The sequence below is a fragment of the Chanodichthys erythropterus genome, chromosome 19 (assembly GCF_024489055.1).
Source record: "Chanodichthys erythropterus isolate Z2021 chromosome 19, ASM2448905v1, whole genome shotgun sequence".
Taxonomy (NCBI): domain Eukaryota; kingdom Metazoa; phylum Chordata; class Actinopteri; order Cypriniformes; family Xenocyprididae; genus Chanodichthys; species Chanodichthys erythropterus.
This window is the reverse complement of record NC_090239.1, coordinates 33,715,656-33,734,771: the sequence shown is the minus strand read 5'-3', so window position 1 is coordinate 33,734,771 and position 19,116 is coordinate 33,715,656. Positions and strand designations below refer to the sequence as shown.

At 39.6% G+C, this 19,116-nt stretch overlaps 1 protein-coding gene and 1 long non-coding RNA gene across 3 annotated transcripts in view; one reads left to right on the top strand and one right to left on the bottom strand.

Annotated features, from left to right (window-relative positions):
• Window positions 1–19,116, top strand: part of avl9 (AVL9 homolog (S. cerevisiase)) — a 60,752-nt gene that overhangs the window by 10,851 nt on the left and 30,785 nt on the right. For both annotated transcript variants that reach the window (XM_067369766.1, XM_067369765.1), the window contains one exon: window positions 16,519–16,585. In XM_067369766.1, coding sequence (XP_067225867.1) covers window positions 16,519–16,585 — 67 coding nt within the window. The remainder of the gene's footprint in view (window positions 1–16,518; window positions 16,586–19,116) is intronic.
• Window positions 17,902–19,116, bottom strand: part of LOC137008246 (uncharacterized) — a 3,350-nt gene continuing 2,135 nt past the window's right edge. Inside the window, exon 3 of the long non-coding RNA XR_010892784.1 lies at window positions 17,902–18,086. This is a non-coding gene — a long non-coding RNA (uncharacterized lncRNA). The remainder of the gene's footprint in view (window positions 18,087–19,116) is intronic.

Here is a 19,116-nt window from a genome sequence, read left to right as displayed (position 1 = left end):
TCACCATATAATTAGGTCTACATATTAACAAATCGAAAGTGGTTCATTGTGGCGCACTCCAACAATCTAGGAAAGGAAACAGACATTCTGCTTGTTTTCGTTATTTAAAATGTTTTTTGTAAATGTATGAATTATGTCTGGCCTCTAAATTACGACTATAAACCATTAATTACGGAGTACAGTTTAGGAAAAAAACGTTCCAGTGGTCGCGCCGGCTCCTCATGCGCGTGCACAAATTCTTGCATTGCTTACTTGATATCGCAGCTGTTAAATATTTTAAAAAAAATACAATCAACCAAACATATAAAACTTTACACTGCTCAGTTCGATTCTGTAATACAATCTGCCGTCCCGTGACCACCGCCTGACTGTGCTGTTATGTGAAGGATGTTGTCGATAATGCGAGTGAAGTACAAAGCTTACATAATAAATAGCCTAATAGTTTAGCATTCATCTCGAAAATGGAAACAGTGCCGAATGAGAAAGGTAGGCTTCAGATTCACTTTAAATTAAATTGTTTAGCATCTTATTTAGTTTTATTTCTAATAAATAACCCTGTTTTTCACTTCTTCACTGCTCTAAACAGTGGTTGCTTATGGCAACACAGCACAACTTCCTGTGTTTGCATTCTGAGCTGCGAAGAAGAATTGATTTCCGATTTGCTGCGTTAAGCAAAGATAGCAGGCACAACTAGATATTGTTTAAGAAAATGGTATCGGATCGGTACATGAGTTTAATTACTCGCCGATGCCGATGCTAGAATTTTTTCTGGTATCGGTGGTATTTCCGATACTAGTATTGGAATCGGAACAACCCTGCTAATAATCTATAGAGCACTATAAATAAGCGTTTTAAACCTTAAATAGGCCTACATGTATTACTATTCCCTTTGTTTGTAGAGAAGATATTGGTGCGTTCTTTTTAATTGTGTGACAGGTTGATGCATTCCAGAGATCATAGATCATATGATCATCTCATGCATTTAAAAGTGAAATGCCAAGCAGACAAGTAATATGCATATTTATTTATGGGTGTTATACATTATATCATATTTGGTATTATGCATTATGTATATATTATGTCCTATATTTGTCACCGTGATTGTGCTTTAAAAGCAAAAAGGAGCCGTTGTGCCATGTCTTACATCGTGTCTACCCCGTGCACGGGACGTCAAAGGAATGTGTGAATAATTTGTCTTTCATGTAAATTAGCGCAAATGTGTGTAGAAGTATAATGGGCATCCGTTTACTCTCGGTGAACCATCATGTCGCGCCGTGTCATGTCCAGTGTAGACAGCATCACTAATTATATGATGTTATGGGTACATTTTACTTTTGACGCATTGTATCACGCCGCTTGCGTCCAGTATAGAGTATAGAGAGGGTGTTACTGATCATGATGCTGTGAATGATCATAATTTGTGTATAATCCTGAGTTTATTTTGATTCACTGATCCTGATGGAAATATAACGAAGCCTTAAACTCCAGTAATCTTTTGGAAACGAGGTGTTTTAACCACACAAACAACACTTCAGCTCAATTTGATTGAAGCACCCTGTGGTAAGGTTCTTGTGTAGTGGGAAGGAAGAGGACAGGGATCGGCTTTGGCTGCTGACAGTCTTTTTATTCTCACCAGAGAAAATATCAAACAAAACAAAAGGATGGTGCAACACTCAATAATTCCACATCCACGGACGGGCTTCACTCCAACCAACGAGCACGGCTCATTCAATGACTGTCAGCAGACTCTCTCTCAAAATGAATCTGTTCCCGCCCTGAGTGTAAAGCCAAACGTGATTGGTTTAGGGAGAATGTGCTATGATTGGTCTGATTGCTATCTGATTAGCTTAAGTAGACAATGAGTGGAGTCTACTTATTTGTGGATTTGCCTGCACTTCTTGATGCTAGAAATGTTTCAAAATTCACACATGCATGTGGGGATCTACAAATGCACAGAAAGCTATTAATAAATGCAGAGGAAGCAATTCACAAATGAATGCCATGCAGAGTTGTGTTTGTGACATAAAACACATTTGTAATTACTTATTTGCAAAATTTCATTTTATTTATTTGTGAATTTTTTATTTTTGTGAAACTCTTTACATTATTTGTGGATCATAATCTATTTGTTTGTAATAATGCAACAATCTTAATCTCATAAACATGTCCCCCAAGCATTCCTCTCACACAAGGAGGGTATAACTCTGATTTAAACCAGTGGTTTCTAATCTAGGTATGAGCACAATGACTAAGTGTTGTTTAAACAATTTCTTTAATCGACTAGTCAGCTGGTCTAAAATTAATAAGACTCTTAGTAAAGAGTAAAAAAAAAAAATCACATTGTGTGTATTGGGGATTCATTTGTATTACTACATCTATTATTGCTAACAACAGGTAAATCTTGACACCTAAATGCAGCTGAAAATATGCCATGTGTTTGCAACATTCTATATGCACAGCTAAAGAAGTTTCAGGCAGGTCTAGACAGCATTACAATTCCACATCACTTATCACATATTATCACATAACATATTATTTCAGTTAATTTCAAATTATTTTAAGACCCTTGCAGCCTAGCACAGCAAAAGAACCAAAAAGACATTGAAATAAATATGCTTTTTATTATTTATGAAAAGCACACTAAGGTACAGACACATACACAGAGACAAACGCTAATAAAGAGCTACATGACATTTCTCAGTACTGAGGTTGTAATGTTGTTATTTTTTGAACTAGTTAAACTTACAGTTTTGCTATTAGGAGGGTCAATATAACTGATCTATAACGGCGCTGTAACAGCGTATGCAGGCAGACCGATGAAGACCGATAAATCAGGTTCCAAAAACTCAAAAGTCAGGCAGACAGGTAGTTGCAAACACATCAGTGACTGGACAAAGAGTATAGACAAGGTTGCAGTTTAAAGAGTTAGTTCACCCAAAAATTAAAATTCTGTCATGAATTACTCACCCTCATGTCATTCCACACCTGTAAGACCTTTGTTCATCTTCTGAACACGAATGTTTCTGTTACGAAGGCGGGACTCAGGCAGAAGATCCAAGTGCAGCGTTTTATTAAGAATGAGAATGGTCGTACAGGCAGGGTCAATCACGAACAAACAGGAGCAGCAAAGGACAGGCAGGGTCGTAGTCAGGGTACAGGCGGTAGGTCAAAAGGCAGGCAGATATCACTCACGGAACAGTATGCAAGGCAAGGATCAGGACAGGCAGCAACGGATCAAACAACAGGAACAGACAAGGTCGGGAACAGACAGGCAAACAGGGAATAAACGCTCGGAAATTGCAACAACAGTTAAACAATACTTCGCGGTGAGGTGGTGTGTTTGGAAGTCCTTTATAGTCCTGTTAATGAGCTGCAGCTGGGTGTGGTAATCAGTGTGGTGTGCTAGAGTGGATGTGGCAACAGGTGATTGGTGTGAAGTGAACATGTGACTGACAGGGAGAATTGTGGGAAGTGAAGTCCGGGGAGTGACAGGAACAGACGGTGATCATGACATAACGCCCCCCTCCCGGAAGGCGCGTCCTCGCGACGTAAAGGAACAGCTAGGGAGGGGGGGGGTGGGTGCATTGGAGATCGAACAGTAGCCGGGAACGGGATCTCCAATGCAGCCCCAGGGACTCAGGCAGCCACGGTGGCTCGGGCGGCCACGGCAGGTTAGGTGGCCTGGACAGCCACGGCAGGTCAGATGGCTCGGGCAGCCACGGCAGGTCAGGTGGCTCGGGCGGCCACAGCAGGTCAGGTGATTCGGACAGCCACGGCAGGTCAGGTGGCTTGGACGGCCACGGCAGGACAGAGTCCATACATGGCCCTAGTGGCCTACAGTCCATGAATGGCCATAGTAGTTCAGAGGCCCTTAAAGGCCATGGTTGAGCAGGGTCCCCACCCACAAGCTCCCCACCCCTAGGTATACTGCCCCCCCCCAAAAAGTTCTTGGGGAAATCAAGGGAGGCATTGGCGGGTTCATGGGCAAGGAGCTCGGGTGGCGCCAGCAGGGTAGATGGCCTGAGCGGCAGCGGTAGAGCAAATGGTCCAGGCGGTGGTGGCAGGGCCGACCAAGGCTGCTCTGTGGCCTTATCAAGGAGAGCGGGCAGTTCGGTGACGGCCTCCATGGCCTTATCAAGGAGAGCGGGCAGTTCGGTGACGGCCTCCATGGCCGTATCAAGGAGAGCGGGCAGTTCGGTGACGGCCTCCATGGCCGTATCAGGGAGAGCAGACAGCTCCGAGACGGCAGCGGGCTCGGGCTGCTCCGGGACGGCAGCGGGCTCGGACTGCTCCGGAACGGCAATAGAGCTCGAGTTCCTCAACGCACGTAGGACAGCCAAGACATAAAAAGTGAGCACAGCCCTCTGGGCCAAGACAGGACAGACCAGGAGAGCAGGCTGTGCTGGAGCGGACTCACTGGCTGGAGCGGACTCAATGGCTGGAACAACCCCTGCATCCTTGAGCACCGCAGGGGCGGCCATCTTGCCCGTGGGCACTGGCAAAGCAGCCATTTCGTCCATCGCGTCCAGGGTGCTTAAGTCCACTGCAATCGGCGAACAAGAATCCATAGCAACCGGCGAGCTTGAGAGCGTTGAAACCGGCGAGCTTGATAGCGTTGAAACCGGCGAGCTTGATAGCGTAGCAACCGGCAGGTTTGAGAGCGAAGCGGCCGGCTGGCTTGAGAGCGAAGCGGCCGGCGGGCTTGAGTGCGAAGCGGCCGGCGGAGGCTTGAGTGCGAAGCGGCCGGCGGAGGCTTGAGTGCGAAGCGGCCGGCGGAGGCTTGAGTGCGAAGCGGCCGGCGGAGGCTTGAGTGCGAAGCGGCCGGCGGAGGCTTGAGTGCGAAGCGGCCGGCGGAGGCTTGAGTGCGAAGCGGCCGGCGGAGGCTTGAGTGCGAAGCGGCCGGCGGAGGCTTGAGTGCGAAGCGGCCGGCGGAGGCTTGAGTGCGAAGCGGCCGGCGGAGGCTTGAGTGCGGCGGCCGGCGGAGGCTTGAGTGCGAAGCGGCCGGCGGAGGCTTGAGTGCGAAGCGGCCGGCGGAGGCTTGAGTGCGAAGCGGCCGGCGGAGGCTTGAGTGCGGGCGGCCGGCGGAGGCTTGAGTGCGAAGCGGCCGGCGGAGGCTTGAGTGCGGGCGGCCGGCGGAGGCTTGAGTGCGAAGCGGCCGGCGGAGGCTTGAGTGCGAAGCGGCCGGCGGAGGCTTGAGTGCGAAGCGGCCGGCGGAGGCTTGAGTGCGAAGCGGCCGGCGGAGGCTTGAGTGCGAAGCGGCCGGCGGAGGCTTGAGTGCGAAGCGGCCGGCGGAGGCTTGAGTGCGGAGAGCGAAGTGGCCACCGGGCTTGAGAGCGAAGCGGCCGACGGAGACTTGGGGATGCCAGCTGCTCGGACTGAAATCAACGGTGGATCGGTCACACTGGAACGCAACCCTCTCCGCTCCCGGACTGATCTAGAGACCTGACGTTGCTCTGGGCGATCAGCGAAGGCGTGACGTTGCTCTGGGCGATCAGCGAAGGCGTGACGTTGCTCTGGGCGATCAGCGAAGGCGTGACGTTGCTCTGGGCGATCAGTGGAGACGTGACGTGACTCTGGGCGATCAGTGGAGACGTGAACTGTTGTTGTGATGGTAGCCGCCATTTTGTGAGTGTCCATTGGCGCGGCAGCCATTATGTGCTTCAGCGTGGTGTCGCGTTCCTCCGCGACCCCCACAGTAAAAGTTGAACCAGCAGTGAGCAGGGCAAAGTCCAAGAACTCTACGAACGACCCTCGTGGACCATTGGTGAATACATAGTCCTTAAGTGGTTGGTTTAATCCATAAATAAAAAAGTCAATGAGGGCACAGTCGGGTAGATCAGATAAGTGGGCTATATCCAGAAACTTCTGAATATGTGCCTCCAGGGTACAGTTACCTTGACGAAGGCTGACAAGACACATTGCTGGGTCCATGCTGATGCTGGATGAGACAAACACTCACGGTAGCTGCTGGATCTTGGTTTGGCAAAGTATTCTGTTACGAAGGCGGGACTCAGGCAGAAGATCCAAGTGCAGCGTTTTATTAAGAATGAGAATGGTCGTACAGGCAGGGTCAATCACGAACAAACAGGAGCAGCAAAGGACAGGCAGGGTCGTAGTCAGGGTACAGGCGGTAGGTCAAAAGGCAGGCAGATATCACTCACGGAACAGTATGCAAGGCAAGGATCAGGACAGGCAGCAACGGATCAAACAACAGGAACAGACAAGGTCGAGAACAGACAGGCAAACAGGGAATAAACGCTCGGAAATTGCAACAACAGTTAAACAATACTTCGCGGTGAGGTGGTGTGTTTGGAAGTCCTTTGTAGTCCTGTTAATGAGATGCAGCTGGGTGTGGTAATCAGTGTGGTGTGCTAGAGTGGATGTGGCAACAGGTGATTGGTGTGAAGTGAACATGTGACTGACAGGGAGAATTGTGGGAAGTGAAGTCCGGGGAGTGACAGGAACAGACGGTGATCATGACAGTTTCAGAGTACATTTTCACAAGTAGCAGTTAACTTTGCCATGCCAGTGGGCTAAATTTGACATTGTAGTCGGTGGATAATCTAAGCATAACACTGTATTTCAAAAGAGTTTATATTCACAGATGCAAATGTACTGTAGTACTTTTAAACTTGTGCATATAGTTTGTTATTTGTTATTTCTGCATAAATATGCCCTGAAACATCATCATCATCATCTAAAAGTAGACAAATAGAACCAAAACAAACAAATGTGCTTGGTCATTTATTTATTGAGAAAAATGATCCAGGGTCATTCCATGTCAACTTCCCTGGCTCAAATTTTTGATTTTGTTAATATTTTGCCTGTGAAGACAAACATAAATCGTAATGTTCTATGCAATTCTGTTGATAGAAGGAAACAAAATACATTTCTAGTTTCAACATTATGTGTTCTTCAGATATTCCTTTTTAAAAGAAAAAAGTATCAGCTGAATGCAAAGTGACCCACATTTGGTTTTTGACCACTGAAAATGTGTACAATTGACCAATTTACTCTTGGAGCCACATTAAGATCTCCATATCCCTGGGATTGAACCATCGAGGGCCTTTTAAAACGCAGATACCGAAAGGAAAGTTTGTAATGAACCAGAATCTAAAAGGGTGTTAAGATGTCTTTAATACTTCTTGAGTTACAGGCATGCAAGCTTGAGAAATTTTTGAACTGTCACTGTTGCATATAATGAAACAAAGATTTCTAAAGATTTGACATGGAATGACCCTACAGTATTACATATGTGTGAGTGGCAAAAGCATGTGAACTTTTGCTTTCAGCATCTGGTGTGACCCCCTTGTTTAGCAATAACTGCAACTAAACATTTCCGGGAACTGCTGATCAGTCCTGCACAACCGTTTCAAGGAATTTTAGCCTATGTTATGGTGGATTTACTGACATGAGCTGTTTGATTCAGGTCCTCCCACAACATTTTAGTTAGATTAAAGTCAGGATTCGACTTGGCCATTCCAAAACATCACCTTTGTTCTTCTTTAACCATTCTTTAGTAGAATGACTTGTATTCTTGGGGTCAATGTCTTGCTGCATAACCCACTTTCTCTTGAGATTCAGTTAACGGATTGATATTCAGTTAAATGTCCTGGGTCTGACATTTTCATTTAGAATTTGCTGTATAATTCAGGATTCATTGTTCCATCAGTGATGGCAAAGCAGTTCTGTCTTAGATGCAGCAAAACAGGCCCAAACCATGATACAACCACCACCATGTTTCACAAATGGGATAAGGTTCTCATGTTGGAATGCAGTGTTTTCTCCTCTCCAAACATAACGCTTCTCATTTAAACCAAAAAGTTCTAGTTTTTCCAGAAGCGCTCTGGCTTGTCTACATGATCTTTAGCAAACTGCAAATGGGCAGAAATGTTCTTTTTGGAGAGCAGTAGCTTTCGTCTTGCAACTCTGCTATGCACACCCTGGTTGTTCAGTGTTCTCCTGATGGTCCACTCATGAACATTAGCTAATGTGAGAGGGTTTTAGTTGCTTAGAAGTTACCCTTGGTTCCTTTGTGACTTTGTGGACTATTACACGTCTTGCTTTTGGAATGATCTTTGTCAGCCACTCCTGGGGAGTTTTACTATGGTCTTGAATTTCTTCCATTTGTACACAATCTTTCTATCTGTGGATTTGTGGAGTCCAAACTCTTTAGAGATCTCTCATTTGTTTGATTGGGTTCTCTTTGTCTATTTTTAGAACTTGTTTGAAAATCTGATGATGTTTTGGGTCATATTTATGCAGAAATATAGAAAATTCTAAAGGTTCACAAACTTTTAAGCACAACTGTATATCTGTCTATAAATGAATAAATTGGTGTGCACAATTCCATTCATTGTAGTTAAATGGTGAGCATGTTGTGATAATTTGTTCCCTTTATTTTACTAAAAATAAGAACCAAATAAATAAAACATGCCCACAATTTAGCTAGAGCAATGTACAGTCAAACCAAAACTTATCCAGACACCTTCAACATTTCATTCATTAATACAGTGTATTCACTATAGTTTAAAAAAATGGTAATAAAATATGACAAGATCTCAGAGTTAAACTGTGTCAGAAAAAAATAATCTTAATTATGTCAGAAAACACTTAAGCAAAACATAGTCAGGTCAAAGTGTCTGAATAATTTTTGGTTTCAAATTTTTATCAGTTTTACTGGTAGTCCACTTTATGAATTTTTAGGTATCATATGTCACAGTTTTACTTTATTTTGCTATCCTCACTTACATAAATGAGCTATAGTGTCCTGCACCCACAAGTAAAAATATATCAAAAATGTCTGAATAATTTTTGGTTTCACTGTAAGTAAAAACAAAGGGAAGGATTAATAAAATGTCATCATGTTTTAGCTAAAATGATTTAACAAATTATTAAAGGGGTGGTTGATTATGATTTCACTTTTTTAACTTTAGTAAGTGTGTAATGTTACTGTCAGAACATAAACATCTCAAAAGATACGATGCTCAAAGTTCAATGCAAGGGGGTGAGGCCATGTTATTGCAATACAGTACATAACACAAATGCAATAGCATGTCATAAAAGCAAGATGACAACATAAGTTATAACCATAATTAAACTAAACTATACTGGTTCTATCTTCATGCAGCAAATATTCTCTGGCTTTGTAGGCATCTTACAACAGTTCCCACACAAGAGATTTATAGATTATCATGACAGAATATGCTAATCAATGACTTTAATATAGTTAACTCTACATCAGCTACATAAATTCATAAACTAACCATTCAGAAACGTCCTGTTGCATTCTACATGTTGTCACTTCTTCTTGAGTCTCTCCATCATTGTCCGACTCTGGTTTGAACATAAAAGGCTGAACAGTTTCTGACATTTTCAGTGAGTCTTCATGAGGTAATCGGCGCTGCTAACACTATGTGCTAACAGGAGCTCTTGAAACTCCGCCCTCTTCTTGGGAGCAGCAGCTCATTTGTATTTAAAGCGACACACAAAAATGGAGTGTCTTTGCTCACCCTCAAAAATTGACAAATTTAACATGCTGTAAAAAATTATCTGTGGGGTATTTTGAGCTAAAACTTCACATACACACTCTGGAGACATCAGAGACTTATTTTACATCTTGTAAAAGTAGCATTAAATGACTCCTTTAATTAGCATAAGCAGTGATATAATCATTAATGACAACTAAAACTAATTAAAACATGTTTTGTTAATGAAAATAAAATAAGATACAATAATTGGATGATGATGACAAAATGATGGATGACAAAAACTACAATTATGTCTTAAGAAAAAGAAAGAAAAAACACACAGTAACTAAATTAATTTTTTGTATTTTCCCCAGCATTTGTATTAGCACTCTGGAGAGAATTAAATGTTTATATTTACAATGTGGTTTTGCAGCACTGAAAAAATTACTTTATATCTACTTGATAAAATCTTTGTAACAATTTGCACAAATAAATTTTAAGTACATTTTTCTGCTCTAATATAAAGTACAAGTCACTTGTCATTATCAGGTATTTACTTACTATTGAATCTAACATTGATACAGAAATTATGTATATTTATTTTATAAGATATATTTACAGTATGTAAATATATCTTGTAATTAAGTAAAGTACATTTGCTATTATCAAAATATTAAGCAAATCTTACTATTTACTGTTATGAAGTAAATAAGTAGATTTTATTATATTTTTTGTTTGACATTTTCATTTACAATATTACTACCTATAATTATGTAAACATTACTAATTTCTTTTTAAATAATATTACGACATAAATGTAATAATTTTGTCTGTACCTTTTATTTAGGTTTCCTACCCAATTTGGAAAATTATAGAAAATAATGGAATTTAATTTGAGTAATTTCCAGGTCTGGATAAGTATGGAAAAAATATTTGCTTCCAGACTACTTTGTTAAATGTGCCCTAGATTGTTTTTTACAAGATGTAATATAAGTCCTAGGTGTCCCCTGAATGTGTCTGTGAAGTTTCAGCTCCAAATAGCCCATAGATTTTTTTAAATAAATTTTTTTAACTGCCTATTTTGGGGCATCATTAACTATGCACTGATTTTTTTCAGCATGGCCCCTTTAAGAGATGCGCTTCCTCTGCCACACAAGCTCTCGACTATATACATTGCATAAACAAAGTTCACACAGCTGATATAACCCTCAAATGGATCTTTACAAGATGTTCGTCATACATGCTGTATAGGGATGCACCGATCCGATATTCAGATCGGTATCGGCTACGATACTGCCATTTTTGCTGGATCGGGTATCGGCCGGACGGGACCGATCCAAATCCGATACTGTGTTTGTACTGTGTTATTGTTAAGCTCCACAAAAGGCACATTAAAAAGCACCATAACGTTTCTTTGCACTATATTCCAAGTGTTCTGAAGCCATTCCATAGTTTAATTTGAGGTACAGATAAAAATTTTAGTCGTTAAATTAAAGTTCACGTAAATGCCTCCCTCCGCTGCGGCTGTCAGTCATTCTCCATTCAGCATTCAGACTGCGTGTCGTGTTCAGTTACGACAGTCAACACAATGAAACTCTCTCCAAGATGAATCAATGTTTCTATTATTATACTTAATCAAGATACCAGTAATACAATACGCATCAATATATCTTCACTTTGTGCTTTGAACTTTTCACTGCGGAGCGCTGCCGCTGCGCTCTCTGATTCCATGATGCTTCAAGCGCATCATTCTGCACACGGGATGCGCATAAGCGCTTTGTGCCGCTCTGTATGGGAGCCGTTCATATTATTATACTTTTGCACAATGAAAGATTGTTAATAGCATTTTTTTGTTCTGTCCTATCTATCATATGTTGCTGCATCATTTTAATTTTTATATTTTAATTATAAGAAATTTAATAGCTTCTGATTTCGCCCACATTTTCATATTTATTCACAAACTTACAGGATAAACAAATAGGCCTAGGCTATGCATTTATATTAAGAAAAGAAAGTATTATGAAAAAAAAGTTAAAGTCTACGTCACTTTTCAGTTTTCATCTTTCATCTCATCTCTACACTTTTTGAGGATTGTGAGTGAACACGATCATCTCTTCCTCTTTACTACTTTACAGAAGGAAATAAACATGAATGACAAAAAAAATGTTTAAAATTGCAGTAGCTTACCGAAATCTGTATCACGTCAGTTCAATCATTGTTGTAAACAATGTCACGTATATAGCCTACCTCAGAAAAGCCATTCGTTGACCACCATAAACTTATAGTCAGCAGCAAGAAAAATAAAACAAACTATTTAAGACAAAACAGATTGGAAACACAATTATGATTAATTAGCATAAGTATTATAATATAATATATAATAAAATGGACAAACTGGGTGTGTGTAATCAAACGCATCGTTTTCAGAGCGAGACTGAACTCGCTGCCACACTGGAGCGCGCTCACCACCTACTGGACAGGGGTGGGAATTACAGTTACAAGCAACATCAGCCTCCGTAATCTGTCAAAATGACGGACAGGCTGCTGATTTTTTCCGTCACTGCAAAACAAAAAAAAATCCATCCAAATTTCAAAATTTTCGGTTAACGCAACCTTTGAGATTATATATTATATACATGCTACACGACCGCCGGTGACACTCCACGACCGCGGTGGCGCGGTTGTCATGCCGACCGTCACAGCCCTATGTGAGGCATACAGCTTATTAGGTAATTTAGCACTTTTCTTATTCCTTGAATATCGGATCGGTATCGGCCGATACTGAATCCCAGGTATCGGTATCGGAAGCGAAAAAGGCGGATCGGTGCTTCCCTAATGCTGTATGCATGCTTCGAGTTATGTGAGTAAAGTATTTATTTAGATGGTTACGTTTGATTCTGTGTGAGTTTGAGGCTATGCTCTGTGGCTAAAGCTAACATTACACACTGTTGGAGAGATTTATAAAGAATGAAGTTGTGTTTATGCATTATACAGACTGCAAGTGTTTAAAAATGAAAATAACAACGACTCTCGTCTCCGTGAATACAGTAAGAAACAATGTTAACTTTAACCACATTTAACAGTATATTAGCAACATGCTAATGAAACATTTAGAAAGACAATTTACAAATATCACTAAAAATATCATGATATCATGGATCATGTAAGTTATTATTGCTCCATCTGCCATTTTTCGCTGTTGTTCTTGCTTGCTTACCTTGTCTGTGCACAGATCCAGCCGTTAATACTGCCTTTCCTTGTCTAATGCATCGAATGGGCTGGCATTATGCAAATATTGGGGTCATACATATTAATGATCCCGACTGTTACGTAACAGTCAGTGTTATGTTCAGATCCAAGTGTTTTCCGGAAGTCTTTTAAACAAATGAGATTTACATAAGTAGGAAACAATGGGGTTTGAAACTCAATGTATGTCTTTTCCATGTACTGAACTCTTGTTATTCAATTATGCCGAGGTAAATTCAAATTCTGATTCTAGGACACCTTTAAAATATAAAATTAGGAATTTCTAAAAAAAAAAGTGGCAAATGTTTAGTTATTGTCAAACACGACTGAATGAATTCAAGGCACATTTTCATTATGTGAAACTGTTTTTACAGAGTCCTTTTTGAACTTCACTTTTTTCCCCAACATTTTCAACAGCATTTTTCACCAGGGGACTGAAACCCTTGTTTTAAAAAATAGAAATCTCACAATTTTCAAAACAACAAAAAGTGTTAAGACAAAAATTAGGACCTTAATGCTATCTCAAGTGTCTGCTGTTCTGTAAAACAAGTCTCCATTACCAACATGAACTGCATTTGCTACACCATACACTGTATTTGTTTCGACCCCAGGAGGCATAACATATAAAAAAGTTACATAACAAATACAAGATGAGGTTTTACCCTGATAGAGATAGGTATATGGACATAACCAAAACTGCATCCATCAGAATTCTAGAATGGTGCTTTTTAAATATTCAGTTAAAACCAGTTAAAACAGACCTATATTATAACTAGTTATAATTAATTATAAATATTCGGATCCGTTAATAGAATTAACTTCATGTAACTTCACTTCTTGCACGTTTTATGGTGGATTGTGTTAATTATTTATGGAACATAATTACTGTTTACCATCTGCCGCTGGTTCTGTCGACAAGGACAGCTCCCGTAAACTCATGACCGGAAAAGCGGAAGCGGCGCCGGCGACTGTGTCATAATAAAAGTCCCGCTGCTCGTGAGGCATGTGTTGATCAATCGCTCCAGCTCCTCGTTCAGCTCCCGCAACACTCGGTCCTGCGCTACTTCATACTACGGTAACGTTAATAATCGCATCCACGAACATGAGTTCTTCCAGACTCCAATCCCTATTCTTTTGCACCGTCCGTTGATATGGAGACCACATGTCCCAAGTTTCCACTCTAAAACTTTACGTCATCAAACTACGCCTTTGTTTTGAATAGGCTTCTAGCGACCTCTAGCGGAAAAAAATATCACAAATTGTACCTTTAAATACAGAGAATAGAGTATATTAAAAGCACATTTTAGTTCATATTTCATGGTGTCTCAAAATAGCACAGTTGAGTAAACTTAGATGTTCTTAAGATTATCTTAAAAAGTACTAAAGAATTTTTAGTATATTAAGTACAAAATTAGTGTGCGAAAATAGAGCATTTTAAGCACATTATAGAAATGTACTTTTTTTTCACCTGGGTCCTTTCTGTAGTCAGATTCGTTACTGCCTGTTATCAAACCAATTATTATAGTGCCATCTGCAAATTTAAACATTTTAAGTGATTCACTGTGTGTGACACAATATTCCTGTACATCAAATATAATTCTGGTGACAAAACAGCCTTTGTGGAGCTCCCACACTTATTGTTCTAGGGCTTGAAATCTTGTTGTTAATTTTGACTACTTGTGATCTATTTTGCAATAAATCCAGAATCCAAAGAGCAAGGGAACGATGAACCCCCAATTGCTCTAATTTAACAGAGTTTCGATGGAGGGATATGTATTAAATGCAGATTTATATTCCACAAAAAGAGCCCTTGCATAAGTGCCAGGAGTTTCAAAGTGTTGCAGAAGTGTAGACACAGAGCAACAGCATCATCAACCGACCTATTAGCCTTATAGGCGAATTGATGAGAGTCCAAACAAATGGTTGAAATTAGATTTTTAAAGGTGCCCTAGAATTAAAAATTTAATTTATATTGCCATAGTTAAATAACAAGAGTTCAGTACATGGAAAAGACATACAGTGAGTTTCAAACTCCATTGTTTCCTCCTCCTTATATAAATCTCATTTGTTTAAAAGACCTCCGGAAAACAGGCGAATCTCAACATAACACCGACTGTTACGTAAAAGTCGGGGTGTACGCCCCCAATATTTGCATATGCCAGCCCATGATTGAGGCATTACACAAGGGCAGTTAGTATTACACAAGGGCAGAACGTCTGGATGTCCACTGCTGAATAATCAGACTAGGTAAGCAAGCAAGGAAAACAGCGAAAAATGGGGAAATGAGGAAGCAATAATAACTGACATGATCCATGATAACATGATATTTTTAGTGATATTTGTAAAGTGTCTTTCTAAATGTTTTGTTAGCATGTTGCTAATGTACTGTTAAATGTGGTTAAAGTTACCATCGTTTCTTACTGTATACACGGAGACAAGAGTCATCGTTATTTTCATTATTAAACACTTGCAGTCTGTATAATGCATAAACACAACTTCATTCTTTATAAATCTCTTCAACAGTGTAGTGTTAGCCAGTTAGCCACAGAGCATAGCCTCAAACTCATTCAATATCTAATGTAAACACCCAAATAAATACAATATTCACATAATCCGACGCATGCATTCAGTATGCATGATGAATACTTTGTAAAGATCCATTTTGAGGGTTATATTAGCTGTGTAAACTTTGTTTATGCTGTGATAGAGTCGAGAGCTCGGGAGGGGGCGGAGAGCGCGCGATTTAAAGGGGCCGCAACCTGAAATCGGCTCGTTTCTAATTATGCCCCAAAATAGGCAGTTAAAAAAATTAATTAAAAAAAATCTATGGGGTATTTTGAGCTGAAACTTCACAGACACATTCAGGGGACACCTTAGACTTATATTACATCTTTTAAAAAAAAGTTCTAGGGCACCTTTAAGTACCAATCGCTCAAAGATTTTCATTATGACCGAAGTTAAGGCCACTGGTCTGTAATCATCTAAGCAGCTAATATTCTGCTTTTTTGGCACTGGAATTATAACAGCTCCTTTAAAACATGCTGGAACACTGCATACCCTTAACAACCAATTGAATATATTGGTAAATACTGGGGCAAGGGTGTAGGCACCCCATTTTAAAGTTTTAGCTGATATGGAGTCAGGGCCTGCTGTCTTCCTGCAATTATGTCTCCTCAGCAGGTTCCTGACTTCATGTTCTTCGATTTTGAAAGGAAGAGTCATTGACTGGGCCAGTAGAGCAGCATTAGCTGACCTACCTGCTCTGTTGTATTAAATTGACTATAGAATACATTAAGATCATCAGGCAATGTAATGTTATCAGAGATGACTGTAGCTTTTACCTTATATCCTACGATCTGCTCCAGACACCGTAAGTGTCTTTGGTCTTCAACTTTTATTCCAAGTCACTCTTGTATTGACCCTTTGCCTTTTAAACTGCTTTTTCAAATGCACATTGCAGTGCACAATCATTGCAACAATAAATAAACAAATAACAGCTATTAGTAAAACATAAAATAAATCCTTATACTCCGACAAAACTGCCAGACATATTAAGGGAGTTTGAGGTATGTATATACCTCTGTAAATATAATATAAATTAACACAGTGAAACTAGCAGCTTGTGGATGTGTGCAAAAGGTCTATTATCTACCCACTTCAGTTGCAGAGTAAATTAATCATGGGTGTCAAATACATTTGTATTGTAAAGTGACATCAGTAACTGCAAACATTTATTTTTGTATAGTGCTGCATAAATACAGATGTCAGTATAAAGACATCCAATTTTCTTTGTTCTCCGCAGGAGCTCTATGATCATATGAACAGATCTTTAAGCTGTACATCGCTGGAAGGATCACAGATTTATCTGGGTAATTCAAAAACTCACATCTGCTTTTCACTACTATAATAGATGATTTCTCCCTTTACTGACTCTAATTGGATGAATGTGATGTTAAATTTGACCACTATTTACTTTCCAAATACACTTTTCTTTTTTTTTTCACTTATTGTGTGTGATTTACCAGTTAGATAACAAAAAAAAAAAAAAAAATTTATATATATATATATATTTATATATATACACTGTTAAAAATTGTCCTGTTAAAAAACAGTAAGTAACTGGCAGCACGGTTGCCAGCAAGTTACTGTTAAATTAACAGTGTCTTGCTGTTGTTGAAATTTACAGTTTGTTACTGTTTTTGTAAATACAGCATAAAGCTGTTATTTTCTACATTAACAGTAAATTACTGTCAAAAGTATTAACAGTTAATTAATGTTTATTTGCACTTTTTAACTGTAAGCTACAAATGTTATTATATTGAGAAATGGACTGCTAAGAAAAAAAGGTGTAACTATTTTTCTAGATATTTCTTTGATTTTATTAATTACCCCTTAGTCTTGCTTTAAAACCATAATACAATGTACAAATATATCCTTTGAAACATTAAAAATTTAACACAATGCAGAGTAACTTCAAAATGTGCTTTATTAAAACTTTGAAAAACTTGAAAAATAAAGCCACTTTAAATCACAAAATATTCTCAAAATTACTTACCCCCATGCCGTTCCACACCCGTAAGACCTTCATTCATCTTCAGAACACAAATTAAGATATTTTAGTTGAAATCCAATGACTTAAAGAGGTCTACATAGGGAGCAATGACATTTCCTCTCTCAAAATCCATTAATGTACTAAAAACATATTTAAATCAGTTCATGTGAGTACAGTGGTTCAATATTAATATTATAAAGCGATGAGAAATTTTTGGTGCGGCAAAAAAACAAAATAACGACTTATTTAGTGATGGTCAATTTCAAAACAATGCTTCAGGAAGCATCAGATCATTGTGAATCTGTGTGTCGAATCTGCAGTTCGGAGTGCCAAAGTCATGTGATTTCAGCCATTTGTCGGGTTTGAACTGCGATCTGATTCATGATTTGATAGACTGATTCATAATGCTCCGATGCTTCATGAAGCAGTGTTTTGAAATCGGTCATCACTAAATAAGTCATTATTTTGTTTTTTTGCCGCACCAAAATATTCTTGTTGGTTTATAATATTAATATTGAACTGATTTCGATGTGTTTTTAGTACATTATGGATCTAGACAGAGGAAGTGTTATTACTCCCTACGTAGGCCTCAAGGAGCCATTGGATTTGAACTAAAATACCCTAATTTGTGTTCTGAAGATTAATGAAGGTCTTACGGGTGTGAAACGACATGAGTGTAAGTAATAAATGACAAAATTTTCATTTTTGGGTGAACTAACGCTTTAAGTCCATTAGCTTCTTAAGTAGACTGGCAACCCGAGTGTGATAAGTCTTGTCCACCCTTGGTGCCTTTTTCAGGATTTATTCCAATGAAGCGTCTGAAAAACAAATGCATACATTCAGAATTAGTGTGGGTAAAAGTTAACATAACGAGAATGTGAATAGAAATTAAGGTAACACTTTACAATACGGGTAATATGCATTAATTCATGCTTAACTAATGCACAAATAATCATGAGTTAATGTATGACTTATGAAGAACTAAACCATTAATTAATGATTACTGCATCAGCAACTAATAAAGTTTCTATATGATTAATAGATTAAGTAATCATTATATTGTTATTAGTTAAATGTGTCATAATATATTAATTCCCTAATAGCATATTATATTAACTAATAATGTAAATGAACGTGTTAATTACCACAATCGGTCAAAGCCATGCATTTCAACTTCCAGTTGTCTGCTTAAAATAATCTTTAGCTAATGATTTACAAAGGTATCATGTTATGACTTTACTTGTTGAGGCACATGACTATTAACTAATTCAAAATTAATTCAAAACCCATAACCACAATGACATATTACTTAAACGGTAAGTTCACCCAAAAAATGAAAATTCTGTCATTAATTACTCACCCTCATGTCGTTTCACACCCGTAAGACCTTTGTTGATCTTCAGAGCACAAATTAAGATATTTTAGTTGAAATCCGATGGCTCCGTGAGTAGGGCTGCACGATTAATCGCATGCTATTCTCACGCGCATTTCGTCAGTAAAGCCGGTTCCCTGATTACCGCTAAATCGCCATCACCTGTTTTTAAACGGAGCGCCTTTTAATAGACGGAGCCGTAGTTCACGGACAAGCCACGCAATATCGCGTTCATTATCGCAGGCGATTCATCTGCGATATGAACGCGATATTGCGTGGCTTTTCAGTGATCTACGGCTCTGTCTATTAAATGCCGCTTCATTTGAAAGCAGGTGATGGCGATTTAGCGGTAATCAGGGAACCGGCTTTACTGACGAAATGCGCGTGAGAATAGCATGCGATTAATCGTGCAGCCCTATCCGTGAGGCCTTCATAGGGAGCAATGACATTTCCTCTCTCGAGATCCATAAGGATAC